Raw genomic sequence first — 14,698 nt, 5'->3', positions numbered from 1 at the left:
AGTTTGAACTGCCAACCTTGTGGTTCAAAACAACCTTGCAGCCCAGAGCATTAGTCCACATTGCCACAGCAAGAGTCCATTTTGCCCATAGCATCATCAGTATTGCAAGTTGGGGCTTGATTTTTTTCTTCAGTTCTTTAAACTTGAGAAATACCATGCGTGGACTTCCCTTTTGGTTTTTTAACTCCAGGTCTTTGTACGTTTCATTATAATACTTGTATTTGTCTTCTCAAGTGCCCCCTTTTGAAATTTTCTGTTCAGCTCTTTTACTTCCTCAATTCTTTAATTTGCTTAAGCATCTCTACACTTGAGTGTAAGTTTCAGAGTCTTTTCTGACATCCATTTTGGTCTTTTCCTCCTCTCTTGTCTCATTAATGACATTTTGCTTTCTTTCTGTATGATGTTCTTGATGTCATCCACAACTCTTCGCATCATTAATGTCTAAGGAATCAAATCTGTTCTTGAGATGATCTCTAAATTCTGGTGGGATATGTTCAATGTCAAATTTTGACTTTTGCAGACTTATTTTAATGTTCGTCTTTAGCCTAAACTTGCATATGAGCAATTGATGATGTGTTCCATAATATGTCTCTGGCCTTGTTTTGGCTGATATTATAGAGCTTTTCCACCATCACTTTCCATAGATGTAGTCAATTTGGTTTCTGTGTATTCCATCCAGTAAGGTCCATGTGTATAGTCATCTTTCAGATTGTTCAAAAAATATATTTGCAATGCAGAAGTCATTGGTTTTGCAAAATTCTATCATGTGATCTCCAGCATCATTTCTATCACCAAAGCTATATTTTGCTACTGTTGATCCTTCCTGTTTGTTACCAACTTTAGCATTCCAATTGCCAGTAATTATTAATATATTTTTATTGCATGTTTGATCAATTTCAGACTGAAGAAGTTGGTAGAATTCTTCAATTTCATACTCTCTGGCTTTAGTGGTTAGTGTGTAAATCTGAATAATAGTGATATTAACTGGTCTTCCTCAGGGGAAGGATTGTTGTTGTTGTTGTTGTTAAGTACTGTGGAGTCGGTTCCAACTCATAGTGACCCTTCACAGGGTTTCCAAGGCTGCAGATCTTTACAGGAGCAGAACGCCTCATCTTTCTCCCGTGGAACTGCTGGTAGTTTTGAACTGCTGACTTTGAGGTTGGCAGTCCGACTTGTAACCACTATGCTACCAGAGCTCCTTCAGAGGAAAGATAGGATATGTATATTACTCTACCGCAGACAGCATTGTACTTCAAGATAGATTTTGAAATGTTATTTTTGATGATGAATGCAATGCCATTCTCCTTCATTTTGTCATTCCTGGCCTTGTAAACCATGTGACTGTGAGATTCAAAATGGCCAATAGCAGTTCATTTCAGCTCATTAATGCCTAGGATACTGATATTTTTATTTATTCCTTTTCATGTATGACAACTTCCAGTTTTCCTAGATTAATACTTTGTATAAAATTCTATATTCCAATTATTAATGGATGTTTACAGCTGTTTCTTCTCATTTTGGGTTGTCCTTCATTAGCAAATGAGCGTTCCTAAAACTTTACTCCATTCACATCATCACAGTCAATTGTACTTTGAGGAAGCAGCTCTTCCCCAGTCATATTTTGAGTACCTTCTAATCTGAGGGGTTCATCTTCTGGCAGTATCTCTGACAATATTCTGGTGCTACTCATATTATTTCAATATTCAATATTCAACATTTTACAATGTTCCTCTGCTAGTCATACAGTTCTCAGAGGTTAAACATTCAGAAGTAGTCTGTCTCTCCTTCTTCCTAGTCCGTCTTAGTCTGAAAGCTTAGCTGAAACCTGTCCACCATGGGTCTACCCTGCTGGTATTTAATATGCTGGTGGCTTAGCTTCCAGCATCACAACAACACTTAAGCCACCACAGTGCAAGAAACTGCCAGACAAGTATTGGCTGGAAGAAGTAAACCATTGAAAACTCAATGGAGTGCAGTTCTACTCTGGCATACACAGAGTTGCCATGACTTGGATCAACTCAACAGGAAGTGTTTTGTTCTATGTGGGATTGGTTTATGTTTTCTTTGGTTTTTCCTTCCTCTGATACCCAATCAATGCTGTTGGGTCTTTAGTTTCTCAATTTAGAGAGGCCACTCATCTGTCAGTTTGTCGTACTGTGGTGGCTTATGAGTTGCTGTGATTCTGGAAGCTGTGTCATTGGTATTTTAAATACCAACAGGGTCACCCGTGGTGGACAGATTTCAGATGAGTTGGCAGACAAAGACAGACTAGGAAGAAGGAGTGACAAACTACATCTGAATATTTAGTCACTGAAAACTTTATGAATAGCAGAGAAACACTGTCAGATATAGTGCCGGAAAATGAGCCCCTCAGCTTGGAAGGCACTCAAAATGCGACTGGGGAAGAGCTGCCTTCTCAAAGTAGAGTTGACTGTGATGACATGAATTGAGTCATCTTGTTTCAGGACCTTCATTTGGTGATGGGGAAAAACTCAAAATGAAAAGAAACAGCTGTAAACATCCATTAATAATCGGAACATGGGATGTACGAAGTATGACTCTAGGAAAATTAGACACTGTCAAAATGAAATGGAACACATAAACATCGATAGCTTAGCCTTTAGGGAGCTGAAATGGACTGGTACTGGCCATTTTGAATCTGATAACCACATGGTTTACTATGCCGAGAATGACAAATTGAAGAGGAATGGTGTTGCATTCATTGTCAAAAAGAACATATCATGATCAGTCATGAGGTACAACACTGACTGTGATAGGATAATATCTGTGTGCCTACAGGGAAGACCATGAGCTCTAGTAGTGTAGTGGTTATGAATCGGTCTGTGAACCTTAAGGTCAGCAGTTCGAAACTACCAGCTGCTCTGTGGGAGAAAGATGAGGCTTTCTGCTCCCGTAAAGATTTACAGCCTTGGAAAACCTGTAGAGGGTTGCTATGGGTCAAAACTGACTCGACAACACTTAACAATGACAACAACAGGGAAGACCAGTTAATATCATTATTATTCAAATTTACACACCAACCACTAAAGCCAGTGAGGATGAAAAATAGAAGAATTCTACAAACTTCTTCAATCTGAAATTGATCAAACATGCAATCAAGATGTATTGGTCATTACTGATGATTGTAATGCAAAGAGGGGAGCAAAGAGGAAGGATCAGTAGTTGGAAAATATTGTTTTAGTTATAGAAATGATGCTGGAGATTGCATGATAGAATTCTGCAAAATCAATGACTTGTTTATTTCAAATACCTTCTTTAGACAGCATAAGAGATGGACCTCACCAGATGGAATACATAGAAATCAAATTGACTCCATCTTCAGAAAGAAATGATGGAAAAGCTCCATATCAACAGTCAAAATAAGGCCAGGGGCGGATTGTGTAACAGATCATCAATAGCTCATATACAAATTCAAACTAAAGCTGAAGAAAATGAAAACAAGTCCACGAGAGCCAAAATATGACCTTCAATATATCCCACCTGAAGTTAGAGATCATCTGAAGAACAGATTTAATACATTAAACACTAAAGACCGAAGACCAGAAGAATTGTGGGATGACATTAAGAACATCATGAAGGAAGAAAGGAAAAAGTCATTAAGAAGACAAGAAAGAAGGAAAAGATCAAAATGGATGTCAGAAGAGACACTGAACCTTGCTGTCCAATGTACAGATGCTAAAGCAAATGGAAGAAATGAGGAGGTACAAGAGCTGAACTTTGCCTGCTTTATTGACTATGCAGGCTTTTGACTGTGTGGGTCATGACAAGCTATGGACGACATTGTGAAGTATAAGTATTTTGGAACACTTAATTGTGTTCATGAGGAACCTGTACATGGACCAAGAAGCAGTTGCTTGAACAGAAAATGGGAACACTGAATGGTTTAAAATTAAGAAAGATGTGTGACAGGGTTGTTTTCTTTCACCATACTTATTCAACCTGTATGCTGAGCAAACAATCCGAGAAGCCGAGTTCTATGAAGAAAAATGTGGCATCAGGATTGGAGGAAGACTCATTAACAACCTGCGATATGCAGATGATACAATCTTGCTTGCTGAAAGTGAAGAGGACTTAAAACATTTATTGATGAAGATCAAAGAGCACAGCCTTCGGTATGGATTACATCTCATTGTAAAGAAAACAGAAATCCTCACCCCTGGACCAATAAACAACATTCTTACCAATGGAGAACAGATTGAAGTTGTCAAGGACTGCATTCTGCTTGGATAACTATCAACACTCATGGAAGCAGCAGTCAAGAAATCAAACAATATATTGCATTAGGCAAATGTGCTGCACAAGACCTTTTAAAATGTTGAAGAGCAAAGATGTCTTCTTGCTAAGTGAACAGAGATGGCGTTTCTGACAAGCCAAGATCTAGGGGCTCCTACCAACAAGATTTGGTGATTACATAGCTCTTCAGCCCTGGAGTCCTGGTGTGGCAATGTAGACTAGGTACTGGACTGCTAGCCATAAGGTTGGTGGTTCAAACCCACCAATTACTCCTCAGAAACCTTATGTTGTTGTTGTTGTTAGGTGTCATCAGGTTGGTACTGACTCATAGTGATGCTATGCAAAATAGAACAAAACACTACCTGGTTCTGGGCCAACCTCACAATCAGTGTCACTATGAGTCAGAACTGATTCAACTGCACTTAACAACAGAGCCGTGGAATAGGGAGCAGATCCAAGTTAAGCACTGGATCATAAGTCTGCAGTTTGAACCCACCAGCCACTGTGTAGGAGATGAGGCAGAAAGATGAGGCTTTCTGCTCCTGCAAAGACTTACAGCCTCGGAAACCCTAATCAGGGTCACTATGAGTCAGAACATACTTGATGGGATTTAACAACAACAACAGAGCCTTGGTTTGGAGTCCTAGTGTGGCTCTGGAGTGCTAACCATGAGATTGGCAGTTCAAACCCACCACCCGCTCCTTGGAAACCCAATACAGGTTGCCATGATCTGATAGCACTTAACAACAACAGAACCCTGGTGTGGCACTGTAGGATAAGCACTGGACTGCTAATCTCAATAGCAACAGTTTAAACCCAACAGCCACCCTCAGTAACTTTACACAGGATCACTTTGAGTCGGAACTGACTCCACAGTGCACAATAACAATGGAATCTAAAAAGTTACAAAGACATGGTGCTCCAATTCCCCACCTCTTGGCCTTAGACATATCTACAGAGGAACCCTAGGAGAAGCAGAGCCAAAAAGTCAGACAGATCACTACCACATGAGCAAGATGCAGCATCTGGCAGATAATGAAGTTGGTGAGGGCTGAACAAAGTTCCATCATTTGGACTTTGTAGTCCAGTGCAGTAACCCACAGTGACAAACCAGAACTCCGGCCACAACCTTAGCAATCCTATAACCAGCAACATTGTTGTTGTTGTTGTTAAGTACCGTGGAGTCAGTTCCAACTCATAGAAATCAGTTACATGGGGTCTCCATAAGTGGGGGTTGACCTGATGGCAACTGATGACAACGGCAGACACATCGTGAAATGAGATTTCCCAATTCTGGTGGGAGAGACGGCAGTAGCTGTCTTACAGGGAACGTGAGTGTTGGGTCTAGAGAAGTAGTCTTCTACGATCAGAGTGTTTTATCCTGAGAAGAAGCTCAAGAGCCCAGGTTCTGGTATATATATACTTGTAGTCCTCTGTCTACAGTACCCCAGGTAGGTAACTCTGAGATGCAGTAATGTAAGGCGGACTCAGGAAAAGTCCACCTTTCTGGCCAACCTTAATTTTAGCCTTCTTGAGAAATAACAGCTGTCTTCAGACAGTACTTACTATGCAGAAGTTCAGAGGCCACTTTTTTAAAAGACCCCAGGTTCTCCCAAAGACCTAGGAAGCTTGTTGTCAGCAAGAAGACCTCAGTCGTCAGAGGCTAGTCCTAGTATTTCAGACCTCAAGTCAGAATGATGATCCCACGTATTAACTTTAACACTTCCTGCTTCTTGAAATTTTCACACAAGGAAACCTAAGGTAGACACTGGTGGAGTAACCAGGTAAGTAAATTTGAGTAAGACACGGGCAATGACCCCTGGTGGCGTGGTGCTAACTGAAAGGTTGGTGGTTTGAACCAACCAGCCACACCAAGAAAGAAAGATGAGGTAGTCTACTTCTATAAAGATTTATAGCCTGCTTTACCTGTCCTTTATGTGGCACTGTGGGTTAATGCACTGGACTGCAAGGTCAGTTTGAACCACAGGTTCAAACTCATCAGGCCCTCCTCAGAAACGCTATACAGGGTCACTATGAGTTGGAACCGACGCACGGCACTTAACAACAACAACAACAGGGTCACTATGAGTCAAAACTGATTCAATGGCATTGGGTTTGGTTCTGCTCCTATTCAGATTTACAGCTTTGGAAATCCTATACAGGGTGGCTATGAGTCGGAACCGACTTGACGGCACACAACCACAGGTAACTGAGCAAGTTAACAAGGCAGTCTCCTTCTTGGAAAAGAGCACCTTCAGGGAAAATCCTTGCGACACCAGACAGGTCTGTGCCCAGAAGTTACAACGGGCACTGAGACCCCTGGAGCTTGGGCATGTGCCAGCACTTCTGAACTGGCTCTAGATAACGACATGATCAACACAATCATGCAAGAAAATTCTGGGGAGAAGGGAGCACCAAGGAACAGGTCTTGTCCTACCACCACGTGGTATGGCTCAGGACAATTCAAGCTGGGCTGGAAACAGTACATTCCAGTTCAGCCTCCTGCTGGGAATTTGCATTTCCACACTAGATGTGCAGCTACAGAATCAGATGCTACATTTTAACGAGAATTACCTGGGGAATTTACTAAAATATAAATTCTGATTCAGTCTCTCTGGAGTGTAAAGGCAAATTCTCAGTGTGGGGGAGTGGGGTGTCAAGCAGGAATGAATCAGTTGATATCCCTGAATTAAAGAAACCCTGTTTCAGTGTGGTTCAGACGTGCTGCTGAGCATCATCAGTGTGGGTGATACTGATGAATGCAGTGGAGAGAGACCCAGAAGCAAGCATTAGCCTTATCAATAATGGAAAATGTTACAATAGACATTGTATTTGAGCCAAGTTAAAGATCTGAACAGTAATCTCTATAGGTCATCTATGGCATCTTTCTAAGGGGTCGTGTGGAAGAATTAACGAGCTAAGTGGTAAGAAAATGACCCTTGCTGGGGTCATCTGAAAGGAACCCTGGTGATGAGGGTACTCAACTGTTAATCCCAACCACACTTTGGTAATGATTTGTTGTTGTTGTTAAGTGCTATCAAGTCAGTTCTGACCCACAGCGACCCTGTATAGGGTTTCCAAGGAGCAGCTGGTGAGCTTGAACTGCCAAGCTTGCAGTTCAGACAGCTTTGCAGTCTGGGGCATTCACCCACAGCGCCACCCCAGGACTCCTTGGTAATGATTTCCAACCTTGGAAACCCTATGGGGCAGTTCTAGTTTGTCCTATAGGACTACTTTGTGTAGGGGTCAACTTAACAGTAGTGGCTGGTGATTGGTTGGGGTCAATTCAGCACAGTTGCTGAATTTTTCTTTAAAATCACGAGGTAGCAGACATTGTCATTTCATTTAGGGTTCCAACAAGAACCGTATACCATACTCAGATTGGGTTGTTGTTGTTATTGTTATGTGCCATGAAGTCGGTTCCGACTCATAGCGACCCTGTACAGGGTTTCCGAGGCTGTAAATCTTTACGGGAGCAGAAAGCCTCATCTTTCTCCCGTGGAACAGCTGGTAGTTTCGAACTGCTGACCTTGTGGTTCACAGCCCTATTCGTAACCACTAGGCTACCAGAGCTCCTCAGATTGGGTAAACAGACTAAATCCAAACGGAACCACTGCTATTGAGTTGTCTGTCTCATATTAACCCTCTAGGCAGAGTAGAACTGCACCATTGGTTTTCCAAGGTTGGAAATCTGTATGGAAGCGGGTTGCCTCATCTTTCTCCCATGGGCTAGCTGGTGGGCTCAAACAGCCTACTGTGGATCCCACTGTGCCACCAGGGCTCCTTTGGATAAACTAAAGAGAGTTTAATAAAGAAACTATTTTCAAAGGTGTGAATAGCGGCTAATCAAGGGATGTTGTTGTTGTTATGTGCCGCGGAGTTGGTTCTGACTCATAATGATCCTGTACAGGGTTTCTGAGGCTGTAAATCTTTACGGTAGCAGAAAGCCTCATCTTTCTCCTGCGGAACAGCTGGTAGTTTCGAACTGCTGACCTTGCGGTTTGCAGCCCGATTCGTAACCACTACTCTACCAGAGCTCCTTAATCAAGGGATTGGATAGTTGAATATTCTGTAGCTAGTAACTTGGCATGCCATTATCACTCCTAGACTGGAAGAAGTGGGGGAAGAGACTTCGTGACCAGTTACTGGAGAGTGAGAACTATGTGGAGACGATCACTGATGGGTACAAGGTCCTTCAGTCATAGAATGAAGCCAGCTTTGTAGTAAATTCACCAGGCGGGAGGAAGCCAGGAAACAAAAATACCCAGACCTCACTCACCTCACTCTCATGATCTCTAGTTACTTCCTTACCACTGGCCAAACCCAACTGGAAGCCAAAGAAGAGAGTCATTTGACTAGATCAGACATCTGGGATGAGGAATAATAGAGAAAGTTGGCAGCAGATATGGAGGGGCATCAGAAGATATCCAGCAAAACATCACTTTTTGGAGATCTACTTTTTGGATGTCACTCCTACTTTTTGGACATCTCCCACTCACTTAAAATAGGAGGTCTAGACCACACATTAAGGAAATAGACGTTTTATTTCTGAAGAAGAATAACAACTATCAAGTAGTTAAGATGGCCAACAGGTTCCATCTTCAAAAACATTAGATTTTTTCCAACTTAATCATTTTTTGTTATTTTATCCTTATTACAAATCTTTGTAGAATATTTAGCAATATATATAAATCAAATGGAGAGACTAAAGTTCTTGTATTCTCATATTCTAGTGATTCTAGACTAACAGGAAAAAGTTTTAAGAAAAGTACAAAAAAGTTTCACATATCTTTCACAATGATTCTCCAAACATGAGCCATTTATTACATCTACTTTATCTGTCACATGTAAACACATGCGTATCATTTATACACAAATACTGCATTTTTTCCTGAACCATTTGAGAGTAATCATTTTAAATTTAACCAAGCAAGTTATATCAATGACCTCTGAGCCATTCAATGTCTCCAATTGTAATAAACAATTCTCAAAATAAGAAATAAGAAAATACTAGTGACAGAACTAGATGACAAAACCTTAACCTTAATCAAGACATTTCCATTTATTCAGAATACATTTAGCTAGAACATGCAGATCCCCAGAACTTTTTTTTTTTTTTTAATGTTTTATTGTGAGTTATGTGATAGTTTACATGGGAGAACTTTAGTTTTACATTCTTTCATATATCGTTTCATTGCCATGGTTACAATCCCCTCCATGCATCATCAACCAACCAAAGGGTATATATTCTGCAAGCCTGCCCACCACATTTCTCCCCCTGGTCTTCAGCACACAGTCCCTCTCCCTCTCTGGATCTAAAGTCCCCAGCTGCTCCATCGCTCCACGTCATCGTCTCTGCCTCCATCTCAGGCACCCCAGACCTTTTGTAGATGGCCTGGGGTCTGAATGCAATCCTGAGACTGCAAAAGGTCCTCAGCCACATTCATATTCACGAGACAAGACTCTTTAAATTGGACTAGACTAAAAGATGCCAGATATCTCCAGAGTACTCAGACAGAGACATCAGAAAGGCACATTGGAGGGGCTTCCTAAAGGTGGTAAGGCAGCCCATGGGCAGCCAGGCAAGTGATGCTCCATTCCAAAGATCTTGTTGCTTGACATCCCATCTAATGTAAAGTGTAGGTGACTCCATAGGATAAGCAGTGGATTGTGAACCACAAGGTCGGTGATTCAAGCCTACCAGCTGTTTCATGGGAGAAAGATGAGACTTTTTGCTCCTGCAGAGATTTGAAGCCTTGGAAACCCTATACAGTAGGGAACTATGAGTAGGAACTGGCGTGAGGACACTTACCAATTACAACATTTCATTTTGGCCCCATTCATAGGTCAGTTTGTTGTACTGTGGTGGCTTGGTGTTGCTGTAATGCTGGAAGCTATACAACTGGTGTTTCAAATATCAACAGGGTCATTCATGGTGGACACATTTTAGCAGAGCTTTCAGACTAAGACAAACTAGGAAGAAGAAACTGGTGGTCCACTGCAGGACTGGGCAGCATATGTATCAGTTCACTTCTGAGGAATTAGCCATTGAAAACCTTATGAATAACAGTGAAGCAATGTCTGATATGTTGTTGTTAAATGCCGTCGAGTAGGTTCCGACCCATAGTGACCCTGTATAGGGTTTCCAAGGAGTAGCTGGTGAGCTTGAACTGCCAACCTTGCAGTTCAAATGGCTTTGCAGTATGGTGCATTAACCCACAATGCCATACCTGGCCCCTCAGGTTGAAAGTTACTCAAAATATGACTGGAGAAGAGTTGCCTCCTCAAAGTAGACTTTAATGATGTGGAGGCAGCAAAGCTTTTAGGAATGTTATTTGCTGATGAGGCATAAGTCAAAATGAGAAGAAACAGCTACAAACATCTGTTAATGATTGGAATGTGGAATGTATGAAACATGAATCTAAGAAAATTGAAAGTTCTCAAAAACTAAATGGAACGCATAAAGATCGATATCCGAGACATTAGTGAACTGAAACGGACTGGTATTGGCCAGTTTGAGTCAGACAATCATATGATTTACTATGCCAGGAATGACAAATTGTAGAGGATTGGTGTCACGTTCCTCATCAAAAACAACATTCTAGTCTGAAATTGATCAGTATGTAATCAGGATACACTGATAATTACTGGTGATCAAAATTTGGAAGTTGGAAATAAAGAGGAAGGAAAATAACACCCTGGCAATAGATATGAAGCTAAAGATCGCATGATAGAGTTTTGCAAGACAAACAACATCTTCATTGCAAATACTTTTTTAAAACAACAGAAATGGTGACTATACATATGGACCTCACCACATGGAATGCACAGTCATACATTTGTGGACGAGATGATGGAGAAGCTCAATATTATCAGCCAACACAAGGCAAGGAACCAACTATAGAGCAGATCATTAATTGTTCAGACACAAGTTTATGTTGAAGCTGAAGAAAATTAAAACAAGTCTGTGAGAGTTAAAATGTGGTGGTGAATATATTCCCCCTGCATCGAGAGACCATCTTAGAACAGATTTGATGCATTAAACACTAATGATCAAAGACGAAGGGAGTTGTGGGATGCTATCAAGAACATTATATATGAAGAAAGCAAACAGTTGTAAAAAAGACAGAAAAGACCAATGTGAATGTCTCAAGTCTGAAACTTGCTCTTGAACCTACAGTAGCTAACGCAAATGGAAGAAATGATAAAGTAAAAGAGCTGAACAGAAAATTTCAAAGGGCGGCTCAAGAAGATAAAGTATTTTCATGAACTATGCAAAGACCTGGAGTTAGAAAACCAAAAGGGAAGAACATGCTCAGCATTTCTAAAGTCAAAGCATGCCCCACCAGATCTCAGACTTACCCTTGTTTTAAACAAGAAATTGCATTATTTGCCTTTTAAACTAAGACTTCTAAATTTCAACTAATTAAAAGAGATTATCTTACACAAAAAATTCAAGCCTCGACTTTCGTTATTGAAAGATTCACTGGGCAAATTATTGAATGATGCAGAATGCATCAAGAAAAGATGGAAGGAATACACAGAGTCATTGTACCAAAAGGAAATGGTTAATGTTCAACCATTTCAAGAGATACCATATGAACAAGAGCCAATGATACTCAGAGAGGAAGTCCAAAGTGTATTGAAAGAAGTGGCAAAGAACAAGGCACCAGGAATTGATGGAATAAAAATTGAAATCTTTCAGGAAAGTGAGGCAGCACAGGAGACACTCACTCATCTCTGCCAAGAAATTTGGAAGACAACTGTCTGGTCAACTGATTGGAAGAGATCAATGTTTATGCCCATTCCAAAGAGAGGTGACCCAACGGAATGCAGAAATCATCGGACAATCTCTTTGATATCTCAAGTGAGCAATGTTTTGCTAAAGGTAACACAGAAACGGCTGGAATCATACATTGACAGAGAACTTCCAGAAGTTCAAGCTGGATTCAGAAGAGGCCATGGAACGAGAGATATCATTGCAGATGTCTGATGGATCTTGGCTGAAAGCAGAGAATATCAGAAGGATGTTTACCTGTGCTTTATTGACTACGCAAAGGCTTTCGATTGTGTGGATCATGACAAGCTATGGACAACATTGAGAAGTATGAGTATTCCAGAACACTTAATTGTACTTCTAAGAAATCTGTACCTAGACCAAGAAGCAGTTGTTTGAACAGAACATGGGAACACTGAATGTTTTAAAATTGGGAAAGGTGTGAGACAGGGTTGTATTCTTTCACCATACTTATTCAATCTGTATACTGAGCAAACAATCCAAGAAATAGGATTCTATGAAGAAAAATGTGGTATCAGGATAGGAGGAAGACGCATTAACAGCCTTCAATCTGCAGATAATAAAACCTTGCTTGCGGAAAGCAAGAAGGAATTGAAATACTGATGAAGATCAAAGATTACAGCCTTCAGTATGGATTACATCTCAATGTCAAGAAAACAAAAATCCTCACCACTGGACCAATAAACAACATTCTTATCAATGGAGAAAAGATTGAAGTTGTCAAGGACTTCATTCTTCTTGGATCAACTATCAACACTCGCAGAAGTAGCAGTCAAGAGATCAGACGACGTATTGCACTGGGTAAATCTGCTGCACAGGAACTTTTTAAAGTATTGAAGAGCAGAGACCCAGTGCGCCTGACCCAGGCCATTGTGTTTTCAATAGCCTCATATGGATGCGAAAGCTGGACAGTGAATAAGGAAGATCGTAGAAGAATTGATGCCTTTGAGTTGTGGTGTTGGAGGAGAATACTGAAAGTGCCATGGACTGCCAAAAGAACCAATAAATCTGTTTTGGAAGAAGTGCAGCCAGAGTGCTCCTTGGAGGCCAGGATGGCTAAGCTTCGTCTCTCCTACTTTGGACATATTGTCCGGAGGAAACAATCATTGGAGAAGGATGTCATGCTGGGTAGGGTGGAGGGTCAGAGAAAAAGAGGAAGACTCCCAATGAGATGGATCAGCCAGGTGGCATCATTGATGGACTCAAGTGTGGCAGCGGTAGTGACGTTGACCCAGGATCGGATATTGTTTCGTTCTGCTGTGCATGGGGTCGCTATGAGTCGGTTCCGACTCGATGGCACCTGACAACAACAACAACAACATCTTACACAAAGAAAAACCCTACTTTTAACCTAGTAATTCCTTGCAGAATGTTTCCTGATGATCCCTAGAAATTTCTACAGGCGATCCTGGCAGTTGGTTGATACTCCAGGTGAATGTCTTCTTTACTACATGGTGAGGGCTAACAAGGAAGGGAGAAAGCCAAGACCATTAACTATCTCCTTAAATTTCCAGTTCCTGGGAAGAATAGATGTGGATCCTTCAAATGTCTGTAGGTTTACATGTCAGGTGTACAAGAGGATGAGACTGGGAGCTACCATCATACTGGTACTTCCACAGTGGGAAAAGATCCACACACATAAAAGGAATATGATGAGAGGTTAACAGCTGGAGTTAGCCAGGAGGAGAGCTGTCCAAGATTGAATGTTCTTAGTGGACCCTGTTGAAATTACCATCGCATCCATACCATACCCATAGACAATAAACCAAAGAGAACCTTCATCTCTCCATGGGCAATCTCTCCTGATGCTGTCCCTCCTTCCCAGCATCAGAGGAGCATGTGCAAGGGAGAGGCTAACAGCCAAATTGCCTCACTCCACTCTAAGCCACTAGAAATTAGGCTGAATAAGGAGCCTTTGAGGAGGTGTCAAAATCATATTCAAGATTTAAGTTGTGAAATGAACAGCAAGGAGTCTTAAGAGCTGAAAATAACTGTTCTAATAGATGGAAGTTACTGAAAATTACAAACTCCACTATTATTGATTCTCTTTTGAAACAAGGGGAAAAAATCATTTTATACTCAGTTAGTTGTGAATCTTCTCTGAGGCAGTTACATTAGAAATTTACACTTTCATCTCCTTTCTGCCCTATGGCTTCCTCCATATTCCCCCTTCTTGAGATAGTAGCAGAGTCTTGGTGTGGGGCCATAGGGTAAGCACTCAACCACAATGTCAGTTTGAACTGCAAAGTTAGCAGTTCAAACTCACCAGTCATTCCCTGGAAACCCTATACGGGGTCGCTATGAGTTCGAACCTATTCGACGGCACTGAACAACAAGAAGAAAATAGTTTTAGTCCTGTGTCTCCACCTACAAGACCTATGTCACTTGGAAGTCACAGAACAATGCCTGAAGGATCTCTGATATTTTTTCTGATCTTCTCTTAAGCCTGGCTAAATTTTCTATAATCACCTTGGACAACCATCTAGACAAAATCCCTCAATTATTTATTTATTTTAATGTTTTATTGTGAATTATATGATAGTTTACATGAGAGAACTTTAGCTTTACATTCATTCCATCGTATATCATCCATTGACATGGTTCCAATCCCCTCCATGCATCATCCACCAACCAAAGGGTATATCC

At 41.0% G+C, this 14,698-nt stretch overlaps 1 protein-coding gene across 1 annotated transcript in view; it reads left to right on the top strand.

Moving 5' to 3' along the window:
* Nucleotides 1-11,104: 11,104 nt before the first annotated feature.
* Nucleotides 11,105-14,698, top strand: part of LOC102818366 (60S ribosomal protein L36-like) — a 6,099-nt gene continuing 2,505 nt past the window's right edge. Inside the window, exon 1 of the mRNA XM_006861223.1 lies at nt 11,105-11,140. Within this exon, the coding sequence (XP_006861285.1) occupies nt 11,105-11,140 (36 nt within the window). The remainder of the gene's footprint in view (nt 11,141-14,698) is intronic.

This window comes from Chrysochloris asiatica, unplaced genomic scaffold (assembly GCF_000296735.1).
Source record: "Chrysochloris asiatica unplaced genomic scaffold, ChrAsi1.0 scaffold00041, whole genome shotgun sequence".
Lineage (NCBI taxonomy): Eukaryota > Metazoa > Chordata > Mammalia > Afrosoricida > Chrysochloridae > Chrysochloris > Chrysochloris asiatica.
This window is presented reverse-complemented; position numbering and strand designations above follow the sequence as displayed.